Below are 27,960 nucleotides of genomic sequence, written 5' to 3'. Positions count from 1 at the left end.
AGGTTTCCTCCAGACGTGACGCTTGGCATTCAGGCCAAAGAGTTCAATCTTGGTTGCATCAGCCAAGAGAATCTTGTTTCTCATGGTCTGAGAGTCTGGTGCCTTTTGGTAAACTCCAAGCGGGCTTTCATGTGCCTTTTACTGAGGAGTGGCTTCCGTTTGGCCACTACCATAAAGGTCTGATTGGTGAAGTTCTGCAAAGATGGTTGTCCTTCCGGAAGGTTCTCCCATCTCCACATTGGAACGCTGGAGCTCTGTCCGAGTGACCATCAGGTTCTTGGTCACATCCCTGACCAAGGCCCTTCTCCCCCGATTGCTCAGTTTGGCCAGGCGGCCAGCTCTAGGGAGAGGTTTAGTGGATCTGTCATGGGCGTCGTAAGGATTGGACCAAGGCGCAGCGAGTAAAGTGCTCATCTTCTTAATTTAAAGAAAACACTTAAACAAAATAAACAAAGGACCAAAAACAGTTCCATAAGGCATCCAGGCTATACAGAAAATAACCACCCACAAAACACAAGTGAAACGAACACAACTAAATATGGCCTCCAATTAGAGGCAACAACAACCAGCTGCCTCCAACATAGAAATAGAAAACTAGATTTAAACATAGAAATAGAAAACAGAACCTAAACCAAAAACATTGAAACACACAAAACAAACACCCCGTGCCACGCCCTGACCAAACTACAATGACAAATAACCCCTTTTACTGGTCAGGACGCGACAGGATCCAAACGTTTTCCATTTAAGAATGATGGAGGCCCCTGTGTTTATGGTACCTTCAATGCTGCAGACATTTTTTGGTACCCTTCCCCAGATCGGTGCCTCGACACAATCCTGTTTCGGAGCTATAGGACAATTCCTTCGACCTCATGGCTTGGTTTTTCCTCTGACATGCACTATCAACTGTGGGACCTTTATATAGACAGGTGTGTGCCTTTCCAAATCATGTCCAATCAATTGAATTTACCACAGGAGGACTCTAATCAAATTGTAAAAACAGCTCAAGGAAACAGGATGCACCTGAGCTCAATTTCAAGTCTCATAGCAAAGGGTCTGAATAAATATGTAATCAAAGTAGTTCAGATTTTTTTTAATAAAGTTCATCATTTTGCAAAAAAATCTAAACCTGTTTTCGCTTCGTCATTATGGGGTATTATTTGTTGCTGATGAGGGAAACAATGTATTTAATACATTTTAGAATAAGGCTGTAACGTAACTAAATGTGAAAAAGGTCAAGGGGCCTGAACGCTTTCCGAATGCACTTGTATGCCTAATTAAAAGAACAGTGATGAAGGAAATGAAAAAATCATGGGCAGAGCATGCTCAGAGCATTTGGCTGAGCGGGACTTGGAGCGAGAGAAAGCAGACGTTCCAACATTTTTTCAATCCGCGCCACGCTCCAGCCAAATTATGCACATTCCGCTCCTCGCTCCACTCCAGCTCCACTACTCCACTCACATCCTCTGATTCACATGGCACCAACGGAAACCCTTGTTTTTGTCTTCTGTTGCAAAACCTTTTGCTATGTATTAATACCGCGTGCATTAATGAACTGTCTTCATCTGGTGTTCTACCGGGTTTCACCTGGTATTTTGCTTGGTTTTTCACCTGGTGTTGTACCAGGTAAGCGTGATCGGTATCCTGACTACAGTGAGGGCAGCGCGGCTGGAGCGGAGAGCAGACGGTACTCTAACGACTCCACCAAGTCAGGTAAAATGCATGTGTTAAATGCTGAATCATGTTTGGTTGGAACAAAATAGCTTTTTGGTAGCACTTTAGTTTACAGTGCTGAAATAACAGGATAACGTCCGGAAAGTAACAGTAAACAACAAGGAAATAGGATGGCAACATCCAGGTAAGAATGCAGTAATAACCCATTAATAGTTAGTATGTAGCTGCTAAATACTGATATAAAGTGTGATGCATTTTCCTTGTTATGCAGAAACAATTATTTGTTACTGAAAACTATCAATAAGAGGCTAATAAGCAGATGTATTTTGAGGCCATTTCACCTCTTACCAGCACCGCCCATACTTATTAAGAATGTACTTGAAACGATTACGAGGCGCATGCGTGTACCGATAGGATGCATAGGGTGTGAGTAGCTCCGTTTAGTACCGACAAAACTGTCGTTTATATGTAGAAACTAGACAACAAAGTCTAAATCAAGCCTCTAAACGTGATCAATCAATATATCCCGAAGCAACTGGGAGAGTGCGAGCGATTAGGTTTGTGCAGCAGTGAAACAAACAGTTGGTAAAACACCTCAGCCGCACGAATCCAACAGACCATGGCCTCCTTCAAAAGAAAAGGAAAAGACAAAGGGCAACTTGGAGACGCAAACCAACAAGCTGCTTTGTAATATGTTGTCAAAAAAAGTAGATTTGCTCGATAAAACAGTAGAGGCTGTCAAATCAGACAAGCAAAAACGTGCGCATGAATTTACAATAAAAAATAAATATCCTTTTGGAAACAAAGTTGCAAACTTTAGAAGAGGAATTGGACCAGCAATAAAACAGAATGAGATGTATATTGTCCTTACGAGAAGACGAGGAAATAGGAGACAGTCACTGGAGGAAAATGGGATCAATTCTCAACTCAGTTTCCCGGCTGTGTTGTAGGTATGGAAGGGAAAGCAAAGGATGGAATTCACAAGCACCGATAAAGCCTTAATCTAGCTGCAAGAAACTTTTCCACTCGAAAGCCTACAAACATTAAGCGTAATGGAGACCTCCATGGACAGAGTGGAGCCCCCTGCACTGAGAAGATGGAGTGGGAAGAAGCGATGCACGCAGGCTACATACAGTAATACTTAAGACTTGCTTATCGTACATTGTGACAGTATTATTGTCCCCTCCCCAAACACAATCTATAATCTACTTTCCCCAAGTAACTGTTCATCTCTATGAAGTAATGATAGAAGTAGCCGATGCCAACAGGCTACATGGACACTGATAAGAAAATTCAAAGGGGGAAATGTAGCATAACATAGACTGATCAGGTGAATTTAGGTGAAAGCTATGATCCCTTATTGATGTCACCTGTTAAATCCAATTCAATCAGTGTAGATGAGGTGGAGGAGACAGGTTAAATAAGTCTTGAGGCAATTGAGACATAGATTGTGTATGTGTGCCATTCAGAGGGTGAATGGGCAAGATAAAATATTTAAGTGCCTTTGAACGGGATATGGTAGTAGGTGCCAGGTGCACCGGTTTGTCAAGAAGAACTGCAACGCCGCTGGAATTTTCACACTCAACAGTCTCCCGTGTGTATCAAGAATGGTCCACCACCCAAAGGACATCCAGCCAACTTGAAACAACTGTAGGAAGCATTGGAGTCAACATGGGCCAGCATCCCTGTGGAACGCTTTCGACACCTTGTAGAGTCTGGCTGTTCTGAGGGCATGTCAATAGGTGTTCCTAATGTTTGGTATGCTCAGTGCATGTCAGTAACTGTTCTATGGATGGGTGTGTGTGCGCCCATGTGCGTGTGTGCTCGTGTATATGAATGGATGTGTGAGGGAGGGTGAAAATGTATAGGAAGGCAGGAGAGAATGGGTGTGTGGATGCATAAGGTAAATGTTGTATGTGAATTAATGAGAATGGACGAGTAAGTCGATGTATGAATGCGTGTAAATGTTTCTGAGAAGAGGGGAGGGTGGGAAGAGAGAGGAGGTTGGGACAGGCTTGGCTTGGATGGGGGTGTGTAAAGGGGGGGAGGAAAACGGAGGGGCAGGTGGAGAAGGACAAGCTTGACTTGGGAAAGATGGAAGGATTTATCTATACTACAATGTAATTTTATTTATTTTGCAAACCTGCTGTAAAATTAATAAGTTCTGGCCAAATTAGGAGAGGTTGTCAAGTCATTATTATTCCTTGTGTCATTATAGCTAAGATCCAATGGTGGTTATTGGTGAGAGTGGAGATGGGCTTTATCCAAGGGATCGGGGGGCTGGAAGGGCATCAGACACTTCCGTGAAGTATGTGTGGTGCCTCCACTCATTTCACTTTGTTTTTTTTGGTGGACCCACTCTCCCTAAGTAGAGCCCCACCAGCCACTATACTTTAATTTAATTCACACGGTATTATAAACTGACCGCACTATTTAAGTGGCAGTCTTTCTCTCATGTATTTACAATCACATAATCCACAAAATGTTGGTACATTAGGAGAAGAGTTGGCGCTTAAAAGCCCTAAAAAGGAAAAGTGTTTCAAAGTACAAACTAGTACTTGCTTTATGTTTTTTGTGTGTTATTTGTTAAATGTTTGCTCAGCCTACATGTTCACGCATTCTATACAGTGGCAGTCAAAGGTTTGGACATACCTACTCATTCAAGGCTTTTTCTTTATTTTTACAATTTTTTACATTGTACAATAATAGTGAAGACATCAAAACTAAGACACGGCGATTGGAACTAATAATCTCAAATTTGGACTTATCAGACCAAGGACAGATTTCCACCAGTATAATGTCCATTGCCTGTGTTTCTTGTCCCAAGCAAGTCTCTTCTTCTTCTTGGTGTCCTTTAGTAGTGGTTTCTTTGCAGCAATTTGACCATGAAGACCTGATTCAAACAGTCTCCTCTGAACAGTTGATGTTGAGATGTGTCTGTTACTTGAACTCTGAAGCATTTATTTGGGCTACAATTTCTGAGGCTGGTAACTCTAGTGAACTAATCCACTGCAGCAGAGGTAACTCTGGGTCTTCCTTTCCTGTGCCGGTCCTCATGAGAGTCAGTTTCATCATAGCGCTTGATGGTTTTTGCGACTGCAGCTGAAGAAACTTTCAAGGTTCTTGAAATGTTCCATATTGACTGACCTTCATGTTTTAAAGTAATGATGGACTGTCGTTTATCTTTGATTATTTGAGCTGTTCTTGCCATAATATGGACTTGGTCTTTTACCAAATAGGGATATGTTCTGTATACCACCCCTACCTTTTCACAACACTGATTGGCTCAAAAGTAAATTCCACACATGAGCTTTTAACAAGGCACACCTGTTAATTGAAATGCATTCCAGGTGACTACCTCATGAAGCTGGTTGAGAGAATGCCAAGAGTGTGCAAAGCTGTCATCAAGGCAAAGGGTGGCTACTTTGAAGAATCTCAAATATAAAATATATTTTGATTTGTTTAACACTTTGTTGCTTACTACATGATTCCATGTGTTATTTCATAGATTTGATGTCTTCACTATTATTCTACAATGTAGAAAATAGTAAAAATAAAGAAACTCTTGAATGAGTAGGCGTGTCCAAACTTTCGACTGGTACTATTTGAATTAAACCAAAGATACTGCAGTACGGGAGCAGCTCATACGGGAGTACGGGAGCAACACCGACCAATCCAAACTCATCTCTCGGCATGTCCAGCCCACTCCTTATCTCAGCCAATCATGGCTAGCGGGAGGTTGCTGACTTTTTCTGTGGCTAAACCAACTAGGCTCGTAATTTTAACAATTGTATTCGTATTTACAGATGACACACAAGTTCAGATGTTTCAGAAGGCATTTCTGCCAAAAAACACATTTTGATAAAAAAAAAAAAAGGATCTCCTGTGAAGTCGTGACTTGCGACATACAACTAGTTTCCTGAATCGGGTCACATTTGTGTAGTGCAAAAGTAAATGGATCCAAGTATGTTGGTAATTCATGTCATGTCCGACTACGGCTTGTCCATGTGCTAGCTAACAGCAACAAACCCAGACGATCTAAATGTGAAAACTTCCAGTAGAGATCAGCTATTCATTAGCTAGCTAACGTTAGCTGTATTATAGCTCTAAAGCATAATGTTTACTGTTAATGTTTTGAAATAACATATATTTATTTGATTGTAAACTTGTAGTCGGAAGTTTACATACACTTAGGTTGGAGTCATTAACTCGTTTTTCAACCACTCCACAAATGTATTGTTAACAAACTGTAGTTTTGTGAAGTTGGTTAGGACATTTTCCAACAATTGTTTACAGAGAGATTATTTCACTTATAATTCACTGTATCACAATTCCAATGAGTCAGAAGTTTACATAAACTAAGTTGACTGTGCCTTTAAACAGCTTGGAAAATTCCAGAAAATGATGTCATGGCTTTAGAAGCTTCTGATAGGCTAATTGACATCATTCGAGACATTTGGAGGTTTACCTGTGGATGTATTTCAAGGCCTACCTTCAAACTCAGTGCCTCTTTGCTTGACATCTTGGGGAATTCAAAATAAATCAGCCAAGACCTCAGAAAAAAATTGTAGACCTCCACAAGTCTCGTTCATCCTTGGGAGCAATTTCCCAAGGAGTCCTATAGAGTCCTATATTGACATAACCTGAATGGCCACTCAGCAAGGAAGAAGCCACTTCTCCAAAACCGCCATAAAAAGCCTGACTACGGTTTGCAACTGCACATGAGGACTTTTTGGAGAAATGTCCTCAGGTCTGATGAAACAAAAATAGAACTGTTTGGCCTTAATGACCATCGTTATGTTTGTAGGAAAAAGGGAGAGGCTTGCAAGCCGAAGAACACCACCCCAACTGTGAAGCATGGGGGTGGCAGCATCATGTTCGGGGGGTGCTTTGCTGCAGGAGGGACTGGTGCACTAAACAAAATAGATGGCATCATGAGAAGGAAAATTATGTGGATAAATTGAGCAACATCTAAAGATATCAGTCAGGAAGTTAAAGCTTGGTCGCAAATGGGTCTTCCAAATGGACAATTTTCCGAAGCATACTTCCAAAGTTGTGGCAAAATGGCTTAAGGACAACAAAGTCAAGGTATTGGAGTGGCCTTGACAAAGCTCTGACCTCAATCCTATAGAAAATTTGTTGGCAGAACTGAAAAAGGCGTGTGCGAGCAAGGATGCCTACAAACTTGACTCAGTTACACCAGCTCTGTCAGGAGGAATGGGCCAAAATTCACCCAACTTATTGTGGGAAGCTTGTGGAAGGCTACCTGAAACGTTTGACCCAAGTTAAACAATTTAAAGGCAATGCTACCTAATACTAATTGAGTGTATGTAAACTTCTGACCCACTGGGAATGTGATGAAAGAAATTAAAGCTGAAATAAATCATTCTCTCTACTATTATTCTGACATTTCACATTCTTCAAATAAAGTGGTGATCCTAACTGACCTAAGACAGGGACTTTTTACTAGGATTAAATGTCAGGAATTGTGAAAACTGAGTTTAAATGTATTTGGCTAAGGTGTATGTAAACATCCGACTTCAATTGTATGTAATGTGTACAACAACTATGTATTCATACTATGACTCTTCCATATACATCGGATGTCCACCGCCCTCATATGACGTCTGCTTAACTGTTTTATCTGGTTCTTCAATGACAGACGGAACAGACAAGGTTAACTTTGATTCTATATAATAAAGGCCAACAATATCCAGTTCATTACATGGAATAAGGTTATTGAATATTTAAAGAGATTGTCAGCAGATGTGGTTTTCCTGCAAGAGTTACTTCATAAAAGGAGAAATGTAATATTTAAAGAGGAGCTTGGTTGGAGAGGCCTATGCTGCCACCTACAGTACTGTTGTAACTGTAGAGGTGTAGGCAGTCTGATAAACAATACACACTTTTCCCTTATCCCAGCACATGGACCAAGAAGGACTTTTTCAAATTTTTTATTGTATCTTTACATGGTGAAAAATACACATTGATTTCATTGTATATCCCCCCATCCTCTAGAGTTTTTAGATAGAATTCAAGCTATTTAAGATCAAACACAGACTGGAACTAATATTTTAGCAGGTAACCTAAATTACACATTCTGCAAGTTAGACAGACATAGCAATAAAAAAAGGCAAATTCAAGGAGCCTCCAAAAAAGTCTGAAAAATGTAATCTACAAATATTTTACAGGACACATATAGATTGACTATTTCCAACTACAAAAGACTGCTCCTTTTTTGTCAAAGTAAGAAAAGCTCTTTAAAATGGACTACATTTTTATCTCCAACAATATACTGGGTTAAAAAATCCATGATATCTTTTGGACATCAGAGCAATGTTGAGGGAATTGTATTTGAGTCAGAAAAGGATACCCATATGAAGGTAAGATATACAAAACCATGCAGAAAGCCTATCCAACTGACAATCTCTTAAACAATATATAAACTATTCTAACCAAGACCTAAAAAGAACTGATATTGGCACAAGATGGAAGGATTATTGGAACATAACTAATGAATATTATACAGGAGACAAAATTCACAAATTCTACAGCAAAAGGCAGAGTAATGTCTTAAGTGTAAAGCTAACATAACTCAATGATTCATGCTTTCTGGGATTGCTATAAAGTACAAAAGTTATGGGCGGAATTAGAAAGTTTGCTCTCAGAAGTTTTACAATATAAATGTACTTTTAATCCATCTACTTGCATATTTCAAGACTTGTCAAATGAGGGTGCGGTGAGATACCCAATGGGTTGGTCTGTACTTTTCTCATCAATCATTTGAAAAAACATTTGCTTAAAAACTAGAAATCAATTGACCCTCCATCATTAAGACAGTGGATGAATCAAATGCATTATTATTTAAATATAAAAAAAATATGGGCTACAGAGAGAAAAAGAATAGTGCAATTGGATGTCATATGGCATTGAGAAGTGGTCACCAACCGTTCCTGAGTCAAGATCACTTTCTGAGTCAAAATGCAAGCTAGGATCTATCGCTCAGATTATTTATATACATGACTTAAAAAAAAAAAGTTGTTTGCAACATTAACCAATTAAATCCAGTTCTGTAGCAATGAGGTTTGTGCAGTAGGCTATAGCCACAAGAAATTATCACTGCATAATGGCTGTGCTTAAATTACCCTGCCAATGTTGTTCTTCCCAGAACATTCTGAAATTATATTTCAACATTTTAGGTATATGATCACACTGGTTATATATAGTTTGTTGTATTACTCGTGAGGCACATTTACTGGACTGATGGCCTGCATCTGATGGTCAGTCTAAGGGGAGGGAGGGAGCAGCGGTGAGATTGCCTCTCACCCAACTCACAGACCCTCCTCTCTCCCTCCCTCCTCTGAGAAAAGGGGACACAGTCTTCCAGCTGATGTCGAAACTTAAGCTGCACTATTTCTACCTCATGCACCAATTCATGTTACTCCTATGACCAGAGAAAGTGAAATATTCCTCGATATTAAAAAAGACGCAAACCGCTAATAATACCGAAAGTTTAACGAAACATTTTGCTATACTCACTCGTAGCAGCTGCAGTTCTGGTTGTAGTGTGAGTGGAAGTAGGGAGAACGCACATTTTATATCTTATAAAAGTGTTGAACAAAGTGCTGACAGTGCTGAATAACAACTTACCCATGAACTTACTCATAAAAACAGCAGCTCTTTCCTGTATTCGCTGAGTCTCTTTAGTCATGGTTTTAAAAGTTTGAGTCTCACATTAAGAACTTTGCTGTGCGTTCGAGGCTTATTTTTAGTCTATGGTGCGAGGAAACTGCACACACGGTGATCCAAGCTATCTGATTGGCCAACAGTAGGCCTATAAGTGCACTTGATTTGCTCTTTGGGCCTGCCGAGTAGGCGGAGCTCTACCTTCAGACACATGAAATGGTTCAAATGGGAACACTCTGCCTTCCCAGGGCTAGGGCTTCTGAATCAAATGCACCTACCGCCAACAGCAAAAAGTAAATAAAAAATAGAAATGCAAAGCTTTATCGTTGGATTTTTTACAGAAATGTTTGTTGTTCAACTAGGAATGCCTTGTCGACCAGTTGTAGATCACTGGCATAGTCTTACAACCATTATAAATTGAATGGGTGGAAACATGTGGGTCTGAGCATGCGTTGTCTTTTGTCTATGTATGGTTTGTTTTGTTAGATTTTTTTTTACATCTAAAAAAATCTAAAAAAATTGGAAGAATGTACTTGGAACTTTCGTGGAAAGATTGTTTATTTAACAGAAATGTTTGAGAAACGACGTACTAATTCTGTATGTGGAGTCTCATCTAGGGCTGTTACGGTGACCGTATTACAGTCACACCGGCGGTCACAAGTCATGACAGCAGTCAAATTCCACGTGACCGTCACAGTAATTAGGCTTCTCCGTGCTCGGATGCTGCTGATGGTCATGAGTAGCCTACCAAACTTGCTAACTGCCTGGTACTCAGCACTCTATTGTCCCTCTAATCAACCCGACAACAATGCAAATGTATCAAAAATCTAAACAAACACTTCATGAGAGCCCCAGAACTCATGCTGCGCAACATTTCTATTGTCTATACAATTGCGTGAGAAAACATAGTTTTGATGGCCTGTATTAAAAAAGGGAAGGATCCCTCAGCTCTCTATAGGCTAGGCCTACTGTATTTATTTCTCAACTTTCCTAATATTACGCAGATTGCTTCTCTTTACAACAAGAGTAAAGCCTACCTGGCTGGTATGAAAATAAACCATGGGAAAGGCGTCCTTCATTCGCTATTTAAGTGCATAGATGACATGTATATTTTTTTCCACCTGTCCCTGTTTTGAGACTGGTGCATGATAGTGGTCCATTCTAAATCCAAACAAATCTCACGCATATAGTGCATTCAGAAAGTATTCAGACCCCTTGACTTTTTCCACATTTTGTTACGTTACAGCCTTATTTCTAAAATGGATTAAAAAAAAGAATCCTCATCAACCTAGCCACAATACCCCATAATAACAAAGTGAAAACAGGTTTATAGAAATGTTTGCACAAAAAGAAAAGATTACCTTATTGACATTAGTATTCAGACCCTTTACTCAGTACTTTGTGGAAGCACCTTTGGAAGCGATTACAGCCTTGAGACTTCTTGGGTACGACGCTACAAGCTTGGCACACCTGTATTTGGGGAGTTTCTCCCATTCTTCTCTGCAGATCCTCTCAAGCTTTGTCAGGTTGGATGGGGAGCATTGCTGCAGAGCTATTTTCAGGTCTCCAGAGATGTTTGATCGGGTTCAAGTCCGGGCTCTGGCTGGGCAACTCAAGAACATTCAGAGACTTGTCCCGAAGCCACTCCTCTGTTGTCTTGGCTGTGTGCTTAGGGTCGTTGTCCTGTTGGAAGGTGAACCTTCGCCCCAGTCTGAGGTCCTGAGCACTCCAACATCTAGTGTGTTCCAACGTCTAGTGTAAAGCCTTCCCAGAAGAGTGGAGGCTGTTCTAGCAGCAAAGTGGGAACCAACTCCATATTAATGGCCATAATTTTAGAATGAGATGTTCGATGAGCAGGAGTACTTTTGGTGATGTAGTTTATCTTTAACAGGTTATTACTGCGTTCTTACCTGGACGTTGCAGTGCTATTTACTGTTTACTATTACTTTCTGGATGTTACCATTATTTCAGCTTTGTAAACTAAAGTGCTACAGTTTTGGTTTTTCTCGTTTAGTGACTCATGGAAAACAAACTGATGTTATTTGTGTGACTTAATTCTGGGTTTGCAGAGGAGTAGCTAGACAGCTCTCAGTGTTTTTCAAACATGATATTTGTTAATACTGTACAAAAAAGGAGATTTCCGTGTTTCATTTGTTGAAGAATGTTCTAGATGATCTTAAGCACTCCTAATGATTAATTTGCTCTTTACAGTTAATGAGATAAATATTGCTGTGGAATGTGGAAGCTGCTGACATGCATCCAGAGGGAAAGGTTCCTTTTCTTAGTGTAAAATGTGTAAACCGTTGCTTGCAATAGGTATAACAGTATAATGTGTGGCATGTTTAAAATATTTAAGTATCTTTGAACTGAACAAATGTTTGTACTAGGCCTATTTATTCCTAAAGTATCTGTTCTATCAGTGTCGTTTGGTGTTTGTGTTACAGAAAGTTTACTTCACAAACCCTGGAGACAGAAACCCAGGAGTTCGCCCACCCCTGCATACCCACCAAACATAGACCGGTATATATACCTGGAAATGTTGCGTACATGGCTAACAAAGCAGATGAGCACACACACACACAAACACACCTACCTGTGGGACTGACCTGTGTGTATCCTCAGACTTTAAACAACCAGATAGACTCTGGGAAATATGCACACCCTCATCCATTACTGCATCCTACAGTCTTTGGAAAAAAAGTGCTATCTAGAACCTAAAAGGGTTCTTCTGCTGACTCCATTGGAGAAATGTTTGAAGAACCCTTTTTGCTAAGAGTAATACACGAAAATGGACAGAAATAAATAATTTTATGTTGTCTACAACGTACTTGATAATGAGCAACTAATGCTGTAAAAGTATTGGAAAATATTTTTTAAAAGTGTTCTGATTGTTTTGGAATAAGGCACAAGATTAAAGCCTGTTGTGAAGGAAATGTTACTTTGTGAGGAAACAGTCTTGAAAATATTAATCTTGACTTTCCGTCACGCTTCATAAAATCCGCCACCGGTTTTCCTCGCAGATCCCCACTGGAAATCTCCACAGACAGAATCAAAGCAAGTAACGACAAGAGAATCATTAAAGATGCAAATGGGGTAAGAAGGGAGCCCCTGCTCGCAGCACCAAGTGGAGTTTCTTACACAGGGACACAAAGTCAATCTTAAATGAATCATTGTTTATTATCAGCGCGCTGGAGAAGTTCCAACCAACTCAACGCACCAAGTACACATGACGATCAGGAGCTCTAATGGGGCAGTCCCGTTAGTCCCCTTATATACTGGTTACAGACACGTTAAATAGGCATAGTTCATAGGGTTGGTTCTGGCATGTGTCTGGCACCGTCTCCTATCATAACTTAACAAACATATTCTGGGCGTTCTGCCAGATAGTCCTAAGGAGGAGGTCATGACGCCCCCCCACCACCCCTCATATCTTTACCAGACACAGGCAGAAACCAAGGATTGTTTATGACACCAAAGACAAGATTAACATTTGAAGACTGTTTCTTCACAAAGGAACATTTCCTTCACACGCTCTTTCTGAACTTTCTATATATCTCTCTCACTGCTTGTTGACTTTGACTCTGAGCAACAATGACACTGTCTGAGTGTGTCACTCATCTCCCCTGTCCCCTTCTGCATGTTGTCCTTGTTTACTTCTCTCTCTCGCTCTCTCTCTCACTCTCCTTCCCTCTCTGACTATCTCTCTTTCTTTGAATCTCTCCCTGACTCTTTCTCCCCTGTCCTTCAAGACTGCCACAGGGTCTCAGACACAGAGAAAGTAGTAGTAGCTGGCTGTGCCAGAGCCCCTACATTGGCGTCCCCTCAAAGGGCGCACCCCAACTCCCCAGCCCCTCCATCACTTTCAGCGACTCCTCAGCCAGCCTCACCCAGAGGAAAGCCAAGGTAAGTCTGTCTGTCCATCCGTACCTACATCCGTCCCTGCATCCGTCTATGATCTATCTATGACACCCTGTTATGTTGGCTGAGACCCATGGAGTTATCTGCTGGGCTGTGGGGGTGATAATACACAAGAGCATTCATGACTCTAAATCATAGATTCTATATACTGTGTACTTCTTATTATTCTCATAGTTTGTCCTACACAGTTTAAGCTAGAATCCCAGTTTCTTAGATAATTTGATTGATTTGTATGTTACTCAAAGTACATTCAAGGTTTTTTACAGGAAAAATAGTTTTTCTTCGAAAACTAGAATGTGTACAAGCAGGAAAGTGTGTGTGGGGATGAAACGAAGATACAATAAACTAGGTTCAGTCAGCGTAGCCTGTGACGTCACAGCCCCAGTGAGATTGAGGTAGCTGTCACCTCCGATTCAGTTCTGGTTTATCAGTCTTGACTTCAGACTGCAGTGCTGCTGGAGCATAGTGACTGTCACAACCAGGGTTGGTGCATCCTACACACAGACTGGAGAGTGTACGGACGTGTATGAGTGAGTGTGTGTGTGTCTGTGTATTGTGTTAGTATTGTTTCTGTGTGTAGCAATGTTATCATGGTGTGATTGTGTATCTGCATTGCTGTGTTTACATCGTGTTGTGTCTTGTCAGGCTCTTGGTCCCGAGTTTATCCGAATGGCTGACGAACCCCAGGTAGTTCTGGAGCTACCCGGATCCATAGTGGTAAGAACATTTACCACAATATTCATGATTTTTATTCTTGAGTGCATATTTTTGTTGACTACAGATTGATTGATTATCTTTTTTTACCCTCCTTTCTGTGTGTGTGTCTGTTTCTGTCTCTCCCTCTCTCTCTCACGCTCTCTCTCTCTTTTTCTCTCACTCCTGCACCTCATCCCTCTCTTCCCACCAGTCTAAGAAGGGAAGGTCTTGTTCGTCCCAGAGAGAGGTCATTGTGGTGTTGCCCAGTGGTCAGTCTGTATTGGTCAGATGTGACATAAAGTCTAGAGGGAGGGATGTGTTTGACATGGTGGTGGCTCACGCTAACCTGGTGGAGCACTTCTACTTCGGACTGGCCTACATCGACGGTAAGAAACAACTTTGTGTCTCATAAACATACAGATGTAGGATCTTCATTTGATCACTAGTTTGTTGCTAAGAATTTTGCAGGAAATGCAAACTTGTAGTGTATTTAAGGTTTAAAAAGGCATCTAAAGTTTGAAATTTCTACTTTAAAATGTCAGACTTGATTTTCCATAACTAAAAATGTATCAACCCCTACAAAATTTTTAAAAGTCATTATAATCCACATAATAATTCACATTTCCTGTTGCGGCAGTATTATTTTCCTGCTGTAGCAAGCAAATTAAGATGCTACATCTGTAAAGTTGATTTTATATTGTCATATATCTTTCCTTTCTTTTAGATGATGAATATTTCTTCTTGGACCATGAGACGAAAATCTCTAAAGTTGCTCCTGACAGTTGGAAGAAAGTAGTGTCGACCTCTTTTCTTGTTTTTCTAAGGATCAAGTTTTTTGTCGATGATATCTCCTTCATATTGTGAGTCTGCAATACTTTTTTTATTTAAAGTATCTGGAGATTTGGTGTCATGAACTGTTAGTGAAATGCAGTTATCAGTTTTTTCTTTAAAGAACTGTACATTGTTGTGGTGTTCCAGACACAAGGTGACGCTTCACCAGTACTACTTGCAGCTGCGGAAGGACATCCTAGAGGACAGGTTGTACTGCAACGAGGAGACAGGCATGTTCCTGGCGGCTCTTGCTCTACAAGCTGAGTTTGGGGACTACATGTCTGAGGTAAACTGAGTGAAGCACTGTCTCAGTTAAGAAACTTTTATTTTAAAATATTTTATTTTATGATGTACATAATGGATTACGTTCTCCATAAAACCCCGAGAGATTGTATGGCTCTTAATCAGTCTTCCAGCCAGAGCAGTAGGTTTATGAGTAAGTAGTACATCTCATTGACAGACCTGCAACCTTGGTGTTAAATTATGTGGTAAAGGGTATTGATAGGATGAAGCACTACGCTCTCCTCTATTGACTTATTGAAGGCTTTCGATACTGTTGACCACTCTTTATTTATTCAAAGATTAACTGCAATTGGTATATTTCTTCAGGTGTCATGTAATTGGTTCGACAATTACTTGACACACAGGACACTGTTTTTTTCTGATGGTGTTACGTCAGATTTCCTTGATATTACGAAAGGTGTCCTACTAGGATACATTTAAGGTCCTGTACTTTTTACTGTCTATATGAACTATGTTGGTTTATCTACACAAAAATGTAACATACACCTGTATGGCAGATGACACTGTTGTGTATGCTATTACCCTCGCGGTTGAGCAGGTTCTTTCAGAGCTTCAATCTGCCTACATTGCTTTACAGAAAGCCTTTGTTGAACTGAATTTGGTACTTAATGCAGGTAAAATCAAGTATATGTTATTCTCCAAATCAGGTAAAAAGTGTATCTGATGATATATGCATATGTAAATTCGATGGTTCCCTCATTGATATTTTCCCCGTTTATAAATAGTAAAATGGGCTTATTTTATAGGAATAGGCCATGCTAAATGATAGAAAACATATAAATCGGTCGACATTCATACTGGTTATAGAATTTTGCGATATTGTCCTTATGAATGCAACTGCCACTGGACACAGTTTATCATCATGCATTAAGCTTTATTACTGACAATAGGTTCAGTACACATCACTGCATTTTGTATCAGAAAGTAGGTTGGCCCCTCTTGTAGATTGATGCATTTCACTCTTTTTGTTTATAAAGCCCTGCTGCATAAACTTCTGCCGTACCTTACTTCATACAGATGTACAAGATACCAGACCGTCTCAGGGATGGCTAACTCTGGAGATCCCTTCGATCTCCACTGAGTTAGGTAAATCTGCTTTTAGTTATTTTTTGCACCTTTAGACCCAGTGACTAAGGGGGCAGGTGAAATCGGTGAGGGGGCACAATTTTGGGGGGGGTTCTTCCATTGGAATTATATTGAATTCTGCTTATATCAAGCTATACTAGGGTTAAATATTTTCCGGTATTTTACAAATGTCTTATCCCGAGAATAAAACACTTTTCTCCCGGGTAACCCGATATTTCCCGACAAAACTGGAAGTGTCATTCAAAAGCTGTCACGTCCTGACCAGCAGAGGGAGCAATTGTATTAGTTTTGGTCAGGACGTGGCAGTGTTTCAGGTGTGTTAAGTGATTTGTTGGTGATTGGACTCCCAATTGAAGGCAGGTGTGTTGAGTTGCCTTTGATTGGGAGTCCTATATCCTCTCTGGGCTAGGCGGGACGAATTCGTCCCACCTACGTAACAGCCAGTTGAATCCTGTGGCGCGATTTTCAAAACCTTTGAAATGCTATTACTTCAATTTCTCAAACATATGACTATTTTACAGCTATTTAAAGACAAGACTCTCGTTAATCTAACCACACTGTCTGATTTCAAAAAGGCTTTACAACGAAAGCAAAACATTAGATTATGTCAGCAGAGTACCAAGCCAGAAATAATCAGACACCCATTTTTCAAGCTAGCATATAATGTCACAAAAACCCAGAAGACAGCTAAATGCAGCACTAACCTTTGATGATCTTCATCAGATGACAACCCTAGGACATTATGTTATACAATACATGCATGTTTTGTTCAATCAAGTTCATATTTATATCAAAAACCAGCTTTTTACATTAGCATGTGACGTTCAGAACTAGCATACCCCCCACAAACTTCCGTCGAATTCACTAACAATTTTCTAAATTACTCATGATAAACGTTCACAAAAAGCATAACAATTATTTTAAGAATTATAGATACAGAACTCCTCTATGCACTCGATATGTCCGATTTTAAAATAGCTTTTTGGTGAAAGCACATTTTGCAATATTCTAAGTACATAGCCCAGGCATCACGGGCTAGCTATTTAGACACCCGGCAAGTTTAGCACTCACCAATATCAGGTTTACTATTATAAAAGTTTGATTACCTTTTGTTGTCTTCGTCAGAATGCACTCCCAGGACTGCTACTTCAATAACAAATGTTGGTTTGGTCCAAAATAATCCATCGTTATATCCGAATAGCGGCGTTTTGTTCGTGCGTCCCAGATACTATCTGAAATGGTAAATCAGGGTCGCGCGCATGGTGCAATTCGTGACAAAAAAAATCTAAATATTCCATTACCGTACTTCGAAGCATGTCAACCGCTGTTTAAAATCCATTTTTATGCCATTTTTCTCGTAAAAAAGCGATAATATTCCGACCGGGAATGTCCATTTAGCTAAACAAAGGAAAGTAAACAAAGCTTTCGGTCGACGCGGGCACGAGCCTGAGTCTCACAGTACTGTAACCAGCCACTACCCAAACGCGCTACTTTTTTTTCAGCCAGAGCCTGCAAAGCCACGATTCAGCTTTTTACCGCCTTCTGAGACCCTATGGCAGCCGTAGGAAGTGTCACGGGACAGCTAAGATCCTCACTCTTCAATAAACAGAGACAAGAAGAACGACACCTTGTCAGACAGGCCACTTCCTGCATGAAACCTTCTCAGTTTTTTGCCTGCCAAATGAGTTCTGTTATACTCACAGACACCATTCAAACAGTTTTAGAAACTTTAGGGTGTTTTCTATCCATATGTAATAAGTATATGCATATTCTAGTTACTGGGTAGGAGTGGTAACCAGATTAAATCGGGTATGTTTTTTATCCGGCGGTGTAAATACTGCCCCCTAGCCCTAACAGGATATAGTAGTGTGTGTTTTTCTTTGGGGTTGTGGGTAGTTGTTTTTGCACTGCGTTTTGTGAGCCTGCAAAACTGTTCCTGTTGTCGTGAGTACTGTTTATTGTTTTCCCTGTGGATGCTTTGCGTGTTTTATTAAAAGAATATGAGTATCCACATTCCCGCTGCGCCTTGGTCTTCTCTCCACTACGACACTTGTTACAGAACTACCCACCACAAAAGGACCAAGCAGCGGAGGAGGAAGGAGCCACAGGGGAACAGCGTGATGGACTGGACATGGGAGGACATCCTGGACGGCAAGGGTTCCTACACTTGGGAGGAGATCCTGGCTGGAAGGGATCGCCTCCCATGGGAACAGGTGGAGGCACTCAGAAGAGCGGAGGCAGGACAGAAGAACCAACGGCAGCGGTATGAGGGAACACGGCTGGGTAGGAAGCCCGAGAGACACCCCCAATATTTTTTTTGGGGGGGGGCACACGGGTAGTTTGGCTAGGCCAAGGAAGAGCCGTAAGCCAGCTACCCGTGATTACATGGAGGAGCGTATGAGGTGGAGGGCGCCATGTTTCGCTGAGGTGCGCACTATCTTGCCTATACGCACGCACAGCCCAGTCCACCCTGTACCAGCGCCCCGCATGTGCCAGGGCGAGGTGACCATTGAGCCTGAAAGGGTGATGCCAACCCTGCGCTCGAGACCGCCAGTGCGCCTCTACGGTCCGGTGTTTCCCGCTATACGCACTAGCATGGAGGTGTGTGTCTCCAGGCTGGCACGTCCAGTACCAGCCCCACGCATCAGGCGTCTAGTGCGTCAGCCCAGCCTCGCCAGTCAAGAGTCGCCAGAGCTGCCCGCCAGTCAGGAGTCGCCAGAGCTGCCCGCCAGTCAGGAGTCGCCAGAGCTGCCCGCCAGTCAGGAGTCGCCAGAGCTGCCCGCCAGTCAGGAGTCGCCAGAGCTGCCCGCCAGTCAGGAGTCGCCAGAGCTGCCCGCCAGTCAGGAGTCGCCAGAGCTGCCCGCCAGTCAGGAGTCGCCAGAGCTGCCCGCCAGTCAGGAGTCGCCAGAGCGGCCCGCCAGTCAGGAGGCGCCAGAGCGGCCCGACTGCCCGGATCAGCCAGAGCGGCCCGACTGCCCGGATCAGCCAGAGCGGCCCGACTGCCCGGATCAGCCCGAGCGGCCCGACTGTCCTCCGGCCAAGCCCGAGCGGCCCGACTGTCCTCCGGCCCAGCCCGAGCGGCCCGCCTGTCCTCCGGCCCAGCCCGAGCGGCCCATCGGCCCGGCGCAGCTATCGGCGCCACCGAAGTGGGCGACGCCGAAGGTGGAGCGAGGTTCACGTCCCGCACCTGAGCCACCTCCAGGATAGGTGGGTTGGGGAGGGAGGGTGTAGCACAGTGCCATCGTTGACGGCAGCCACCCTCCCTTCCCTCCCTTATTGTTTAGGGGTTATTGTTTTTGTTGGGGTATTGGGGATTTTTTTGTGTTTTCTTTTTTAAGGTGCATTCCGGGGTCTGCACCTTGAGGGGGGGGGGTACTGTCACGTCCTGACCAGCAGAGGGAGCAATTGTATTCGTTTTGGTCAGGACGTGGCAGGGTTTCTGTGTGTTAAGTGTTGTGTTGGTGATTGGACTCCCAATTGAAGGCAGGTGTGTTGAGTTGCCTTTGATTGGGAGTCCTATATAGTAGTGTGTGTTTTTCTTTGGGGTTGTGGGTTGTGGGTGTTCCTGTTGTCGTGAGTACTGTTTATTGTTTTCCCTGTGGATGCTTTGCGTGTTTCATTAAAAGAATATGAGTATCCACATTCCCGCTGCGCCTTGGTCTTCTCTCCACTACGACACTTGTTACAAAAGCATTATAAAGCATAAAAATATGTCTGGATTTGAATAGAGCTTTAATCTGCATGAAAATTCAAACCTGATGCTACCTGAGCCCGATGAGCTATATATAAAATACGTTTTATGAGTCCTACATGAATGACATTTAATGAGCCCAAACCCAAAAAAGCCCAAACGATTGTTCCATTATCTATATCGTATAGACTACTGCACATTACGCACGACAGAAAAACATAAAAGCTCATAGATGTAGCTAGCTATATGTTCCCATTGGTAAATAAAAAATGAAATTAGCTCCAGTAGGCTAATCTTTTTGAGTGTGAACTGTATTACTGTACTGTATTGTACTATACTGTATTATATGGACTGGAATTATGCACATTGTTCAAACCATGATAAAGCAGAAGAGAACATGAGATTCTAGGTGCAGCACATGCATCCTACAAAGTTACAAGTAGGCTATAGGCTTGCGAATTTGAAATATAGTAGGGCTTAATTGTATAGGCGAATTAGTAGGATGAAGCATATATACCTTTCATAATATTTCCCCTAATGTTATTAGCCTACCTCTTGCTTCATTCCGCCCTCGTATTCAACAGTTAACCTCTATGGGCTAGGTGGGACGCTAGCGTGCCACCCGTGGTGCACTCCATCAACAGCAGGTGCATTTCAAGAGCGGCAAATTTGAATCCAAATAAATGTCAAAATTCAAATTTTTCAAACATACAACTATTTTACACCCTTTGAAAGATAAACATCTCCTTAATCTAACCACGTTTTACGATTTCAAAAAGGTTTTACGGCGAAAGCATAAATTTAGAGTATGTTAGGACAGTACATTTACAAGAGTTGTGTGTAATGTTTTGTCAATTCAAAGACAGGGTAACCAAAACCATAAAACCAGCTAAAATGATGCACTAACCTTTTACAATCTCCATCAGATGACACTCCTAGGACATTATGTTAGACAATGCATGCATTTTTAGTTCTATCAAGTTCATATTTATATCCAAAAACAGCGTTTTACTATGGCATTGATGTTGAGGAAATCGTTTCCCTCCAATAACCGGCAGTCAAGTCAGCGTCACAAATTAAATAATTAAAATGAGAAAACATTGGTAAAATATTATATTGTCATTTAAAGAATTATAGATTTACATCTCTTGAACGCAATCAACTTGCCAGATTTAAAAATAACCTTACTGGGAAATCACACTTTGCAATAATCTGAGCACTGCGCCCAGAAAAATACGCGTTGCGATACAGACTAGACGTCATGTTGGGGAGATCTAAAATCGAAAATACTATGTAAATAATCCATTACCTTTGATTCTCTTCATCAGATGTCACTTCCAGGTATCACAGGTCCATAACGAATGTAGTTTTGTTCAAAAAAGCTCATCATTTATGTCCAAAAATCTCCGTCTTGTTAGCACATGATCTAAGCCAGCCGGACTTCTCGTCATGAACGAGGGGAAAAAATATATTTACGTTCGTTCAAACATGTCAAACGTTGTATAGCATAAATCATTAGGGCCTTTTTTAACCAGAACATGAATAATATTCAAGGTGGACGAATGCATACTCTTTTATAACGTATTGGAACGAGGGTACCCAACATGAACTCGCGCGCCAGGTGTCTAATGGGACATCATCGTTCCATGGCTCTTGTTCGGTCAGATCTCCCTCCAGAAGACTCAAAACACTTTGTAAAGGCTGGTGACATCTAGTGGAAGCAATAGGAAGTGCCAAAATATTCCTCAGCCCCTGTGTTTTTCAATGGGATAGGTTTAAAGGTAATACAACACATCAGGTATCCACTTCCTGTCAGAAAATGTCTCAGGGTTTTGCCTGCCAAATGAGTTCTGTTATACTCACAGACACCATTCAAACAGTTTTAGAAACTTTAGAGTGTTTTCTATCCATATATAATAAGTATATGCATATTCTACTTACTGGGTAGGATTAGTAACCAGATTAAATCGGGTACATTTTTTTTATCCAGACGTGCAAATGCTGCCCCCTAGCCCTAACAGGTTAAATGAAATACGTTTCATTGTCCTTATCTTCGTCATTCTAATGGCATCCTTGACTATTTTATGACTAGAATTAGATGCAGAAGGCTTTCACTTCTCTTCACGAAGATTGAATGGTTATGGGTCTGAATAAATAATTGCTATAGCCTACCGCCATTGCACGCTCTTTTACCTGTGAGTTCTATTGGCTGCTGTATTTAACAATCGGCAAAAAAGAGCTTGCTTTCCTCTTCGAATAGTCTATTGGTATATGACATGCAAAAAAAATTATGCCCAACAAGCTATTCTAGTCTACCTAAGGAGTATTTTTTAAGGATAGGCCAGCGGAGCACAGGTGCTTGCGTATTGCGCAAGAGACAAAGGCAATAAGTTAGAAGCTTATTATGCATAACCCATCATTAATTAGCTAAATATAAGGCTAATACTGCATTGAATGTATTGTCTGAAAGAGGTAGGCTAGGACATCTACATATAGGGTATATATCAATCTATAATAGGATTATCTATTTTGGATGCAATTTGAATGGAGTTGATAGAGAGGGAGAAAGACTGCAAGAGATGATTGGTCTACATGTATTGTGAACTGCGTTCCATACTGAGATGGGCTGTCTGTCCTCACCCTGAGCGTTGATTCATCATGCAGAGACCGTAGAAAAGACAGATTTAGACACCGCATATAATTTAACAGTTCCATTTCACGCCATGATGTTCATATAAATGATTTATTATAATTTATCGGTTTCTTGCAGTGATTTATCCCTGGAAAAGGGAGTAGTTTTGGGCGGTAAATCTTGGTAACCGGGTTCCCGCCATTCAACTCTGTTCAACAATAAACATAAAGTTAAAATGCCGAGACGCCGAGACCATTGAGTGCTTTTGAAGTGACAGGTTGGCGTGAAATCTGTAGCCCATCTCCACTTCGCTGTATCAACACAATGGACAGTGCCATACATCCTAAAGCAAGGCCTATTTGGCAATGAACATAGGCTACAAGATACTATAGATAAGATTATTCACCTATTACAAACCCCTATGTGAATGTAGCCGTACACACAGCTGTCTTACCAAAATGATACAAACTAAAAGCTGAAAGTAGTAGCCTAGTTATTCATGCCTAACAAAAATAAGGAATAGCAGTTTAGCTTAGAATACAGACGAATGCAAACGAATGAAAGCAAACAGAACAAAATAGCGGTAGGCCTACTAATATGCCTATAAGCTAAATTTCATATCGATAAAGGCATGACAAAATCAATATTTAGGCTAGTTATATTGACAGTAAACAAACACAGCAAACAAAAGGTGAACGTCTACGCCTACCAAAACAGCCGACGACAGTGAGATACAACTCAATCATCAAGTTTGCAGACGACACAACAGTAATAAGCTTGATTACCAATGATGACGAGACAGCCTACAGTGAGGAGGTGAGGGCTCTGGGAGTGTGGTGCCTGGAAAACAACCTCTCACTCAACGTCAACAAAACAAAGGAGATGATCGTGGACTTCAGGAAACAGCAGAGGGTACACCCCCCCATCTACATCGACAGGACTGCAGTGGAGAAGCTTCAAGTTCCTTGGCGTACACATCACTGACAAACTGAAATGGACCACCCACACAGACAGTGTGGTGAAGAAGGCGCAACAGAGCCTCTTCAACCTCAGGAGGCTGAAGAAATTTGGCTTGTCACCTAAAACCCTCACAAACTTTTACAGATGCGCAATTGACCGCCTGGTATGGCAACTGCACCACCCGCAACTGCAAGGCTCTCCAGAGGGTGGTGCGGTCTGCCCAAGGCATTACCGGGGGCAAACTACCCACTACCCGCTATCATCCAGAAGGCAAGGTCAGTACAGGTGCAGCAAAGCTGGAACCGAGAGACTGTTAAGCGTCCCACCCGTGGTGCACTCCATCAACAGCAGGTGCATTTCAAGAGCGGCAAATTTGAATCCAAATAAATGTCAAAATTCAAATTTTTCAAACATACAACTATTTTACACCCTTTGAAAGATAAACATCTCCTTAATCTAACCACGTTTTACGATTTCAAAAAGGTTTTACGGCGAAAGCATAAATTTAGAGTATGTTAGGACAGTACATTTACAAGAGTTGTGTGTAATGTTGTGCCAATTCAAAGACAGGCGTCACCAAAACCATAAAATCAGCTAAAATTATGCACTAACCTTTTAAATCTCCAACAGATGACACTCCTAGGACATTATGTTAGACAATGCATGCATTTTTAGTTCTATCAAGTTCATATTTATATCCAAAAACAGCGTTTTACTGTGGCGTTGATGTTCAGGAAATCGTTTCCCTCCAATAACCGGCATTCAAGTCAGCACCACAAATTAAATAATTCAAATTAGAAAACATTGGTAAAATATTATATTGTCATTTAAAGAATTATAGATTTACATCTCTTGAACGCAATCAACTTGCCAGATTTAAAAATAACCTTACTGGGAAATCACACTTTGCAATAATCTGAGCACTGCGCCCAGAAAAATACGCGTTGCGATACAGACTAGCCGCCATGTTGGGGAGATCTAAAATCGAAAATACTATGTAAATAATCCATTACCTTTGATTCTCTTCATCAGATGTCACTTCCAGGTATCACAGGTCCATAACGAATGTAGTTTTGTTCAAAAAAGCTCATCATTTATGTCCAAAATCTCCGTCTTGTTAGCACATGATCTAAGCCCGCCGGACTTCACTTCATGAACGAGGGGAAAAAATATATTTACGTTCGTTCAAACATGTCAAACGTTGTATAGCATAAATCATTAGGGCCTTTTTTAACCAGAACATGAATAATATTCAAGGTGGACGAATGCATTCTCTTTTATAACGTATTGGAACGAGGGTACCCAACATGAACTCGCGCGCCAGGTGTCTAATGGGCCATCATCGTTCCATGGCTCTTGTTCGGTCAGATCTCCCTCCAGAAGACTCAAAACACTTTGTAAAGGCTGGTGACATCTAGTGGAAGCAATAGGAAGTGCCAAAATATTCCTCAGCCCCTGTGTTTTTCAATGGCATAGGTTTAAAGGTAATACAACACATCAGGTATCCACTTCCTGTCAGAATCTGTCTCAGGGTTTTGCCTGCCAAATGAGTTCTGTTATACTCACAGACACCATTCAAACAGTTTTAGAAACTTTAGGGTGTTTTCTATCCATATATAATAAGTATATGCATATTCTAGTTACTGGGTAGGATTAGTAACCAGATTAAATCGGGTACATTTTTTTATCCAGCCGTGCAAATACTGCCCCCTAGCCCTAACAGGTTAAACAGCCATCACTAGCACATTAGAGGCTGCTGCCTATAGGCATAGACTAGAAATCACTGGCCACTTTAAGAAATGGAACACTAGTCACTTTAATTATGTGTATATACTGTATGCTATACTATTCTACGGTATCTTAGTCACTTAATAATGTTTACATGTCTTGCATTACTCATCTCATATGGTATATACTGTATTCTATAATATTCTACGGTATCTTTGTCACTTAATGTTTACATATCTGCCATTACTCATCTCATATGTATATACTGTATTCTATACTATTCTACTGTATCTTAGTCCATTCCGATCATATGTATATAGTCTTAATTCATTCCTACTTAAATTTCTGTATATTGGGTATATGTTGTGTAATTTGTTAGATATTACTTATTAGATATTACTGCACTGTCGGAGCTAGAAGCACAAGCATTTCGCTACACCCGCAATAACATCTGCTAATCACGCGTATGTGACCGATTTGATACACACACACACACACACCGCACTCCGAGGCGCGCTCTGTCCGTGGTGCTGATACAGCGCAGCGGAGATACAGATTTCACGCCAACCTGTCACTCAATCATTTGAACTTTTTAGTTAATTTTATATAGGGGCATAAAAACTGAGGTGGCACAAGTTTCAACTGAGGGGTCTATGCCCCCTTTTCCAGCCTCGCGGAACTGGGTCCGTGCACCTTACTTGTGGAATAATCTCCTAGGCTCTCTAAAATTGAATTAATTGGTCTAGATCAATTCAAAAGGCTGGTTGAGGACCTTTTTACTGGAGAATGTGTTTGTTTTTATGATAGTGTTTTGCTTTTCGTGTATTGATGTGAATAGTGATGTGTATAGTGTATATTGATGTTAATACAGGGCTCATCTGTAAAAGAGACCTTGCTGTCCGCATGACAAAAATGAACATTTCTTATTGGACAAGTCAAGGTAGTCCCTTCATGTTTCAGTTACTTTTCTTACGTTTGGTACCTATGGAACGCAATCCTGTTATATCTATGGTAAGAATTACTACAATAGTGGCAGTATATGTCATTGACAGGCCTATTATCTCTGTTCAGTTGTATGGCAGGAACTACTACCAGCTGGAGCAGTTTGTGTCTAAGAGGATGCTGGAGAAGATGGCTCTGCCCAATCTAAAGGAGGAGTTGTCACGGTTACATGCCAACAATGCCGAGATGCTGCCAGAGGAGGCAGAAACCGAGTACCTAAAAGTAGGCAAGAGGAGAGACAACACACATGCATACAGTACTGTATGCATGCATTTGCACACACACACTCAGTAAATTTACTGAATTGAAATAATCACTTTTTTATAGAACTTTTATTTGACTTATAGGTGTCGAAAATCTTCATTTTAACCTTGTTTAACCTCTTTCAAACCTTGTTCAGCCCTGCAACATGAAAAAATGGCCCGCTCTCACACTTGATTATTATTTGCAATAATATAAGGTTTGGAAATGAAAGGCAATTAAAATCAAGCTTCTATTATTGCAAATCATAATCAAATGAGTGCTGGCCCTTTTTATATTTGATCTATTTTGGTTTTAAGCATTCTATTTACTTGTCTACACAAGAATATTTTGAGTTGAGCACATTTTCCTTTACTACGATCAACCTTGCAACATACTTGTTCTATCTCCTCTTCAGATCGCCCAGCAGCTTCCAGAGTATGGGATGGTGTTCCATCGGGTAGGCCGGGAGAAGAAGCCGGTGGTGGGGGAGCTGGTGCTGGGAGTCTGTGCCACAGGAATCATCGTCTATGAGCTGAAGAACCACCTCCGCACTGTCACACGGCGATTCCTCTGGAGGGAGACCGATACCATCTCCGCCAACGTGAGTACTACTGGAATACTAGGGTTGTTCTACAACTACTATAGTACTTTTACTAGTTCCACTGTAGACCAGATAGCAGATTTTCCACACACTCTAAGAAAAAAGGGTTCCAAAAGGGTTCATTACAGAGGGATTGGGTTCTACCAAGAATCATTTTCATCTGAAGAACCATTTTTGGAAGACGAGGGTTCTTTGAAAAGTCAAAGGGTTCTACTTAGAACCTTTATCGTCCTAAGAACTGTTTTTTCATAATTTCATAATTAATTAACATTATTTAAAATAAAATAAAAGTGTTATTTTTCAGTCTTCTGTGATGTAATATTGGAATGCAAACTCAAAATATAATACATTTCAACTCTATATCTGACATGGTACAGGTGTTTATTTAAAACATTTTAGGACCATAACCATGTGTGTAAGGTGAATACTTTTGTTTCAACGTAGATTTGTTTAAGACTACCAAGAACACTCTGTATGACCCTGATTTAGCCCACTGCAGTAAAAGGTTCAACTTTAGCCTTCTAGAGTGAGAATGTTTTAAACTGTACCTAATATGAGGAAATGTGTACACAGCAAATTGGCCAGTATTACCTAGTGTTGATTTTTCAGTGTAACATTTCAGTGTAACAAAGAGGTAAATTAACACTCGGTGGTGTAAAATGACCCCAGTGTTGGTGTGAAAACCAGAGGTGAGTGTGATTTGTGTAATTTTTACTTTGTGTAGAGTAAAATACTCAGCCACACCCATCATTATCATATTTCCCAGCATGCTCTAAAGCATGCTCTAAAGTTTGTTTCAATATCTGTGTTTTTGCATGTGCATTGGGATTGATGCTGATGCAAAGATAAATAGCATACATTTTTCTAAACTAATTGAATCTGTTAGTAGTTGACTTATTGCCCTCATTA

The 27,960-nt window shown here is 41.1% G+C and overlaps 1 protein-coding gene across 1 annotated transcript in view; it reads left to right on the top strand.

Moving 5' to 3' along the window:
- The first annotated feature begins 1,413 nt into the window (after positions 1-1,413).
- Positions 1,414-27,960, top strand: part of ptpn20 (protein tyrosine phosphatase non-receptor type 20) — a 77,160-nt gene continuing 50,613 nt past the window's right edge. Inside the window, exons 1-9 of the mRNA XM_045700684.2 lie at positions 1,414-1,713; positions 11,805-11,880; positions 13,110-13,263; positions 13,924-13,995; positions 14,186-14,360; positions 14,699-14,834; positions 14,953-15,091; positions 26,277-26,429; positions 26,866-27,051. Of these exons, the coding sequence (XP_045556640.2) occupies positions 1,476-1,713; positions 11,805-11,880; positions 13,110-13,263; positions 13,924-13,995; positions 14,186-14,360; positions 14,699-14,834; positions 14,953-15,091; positions 26,277-26,429; positions 26,866-27,051 (1,329 nt within the window). The 5' untranslated portion in view covers positions 1,414-1,475. The remainder of the gene's footprint in view (positions 1,714-11,804; positions 11,881-13,109; positions 13,264-13,923; positions 13,996-14,185; positions 14,361-14,698; positions 14,835-14,952; positions 15,092-26,276; positions 26,430-26,865; positions 27,052-27,960) is intronic.

Source organism: Salmo salar, chromosome 18 (genome assembly GCF_965601325.2).
Source record: "Salmo salar chromosome 18, fSalSal1, whole genome shotgun sequence".
NCBI lineage: Eukaryota > Metazoa > Chordata > Actinopteri > Salmoniformes > Salmonidae > Salmo > Salmo salar.
Note: the sequence above shows the minus strand (reverse complement) of the source record. Positions and strands in the feature narration are given on the sequence as shown.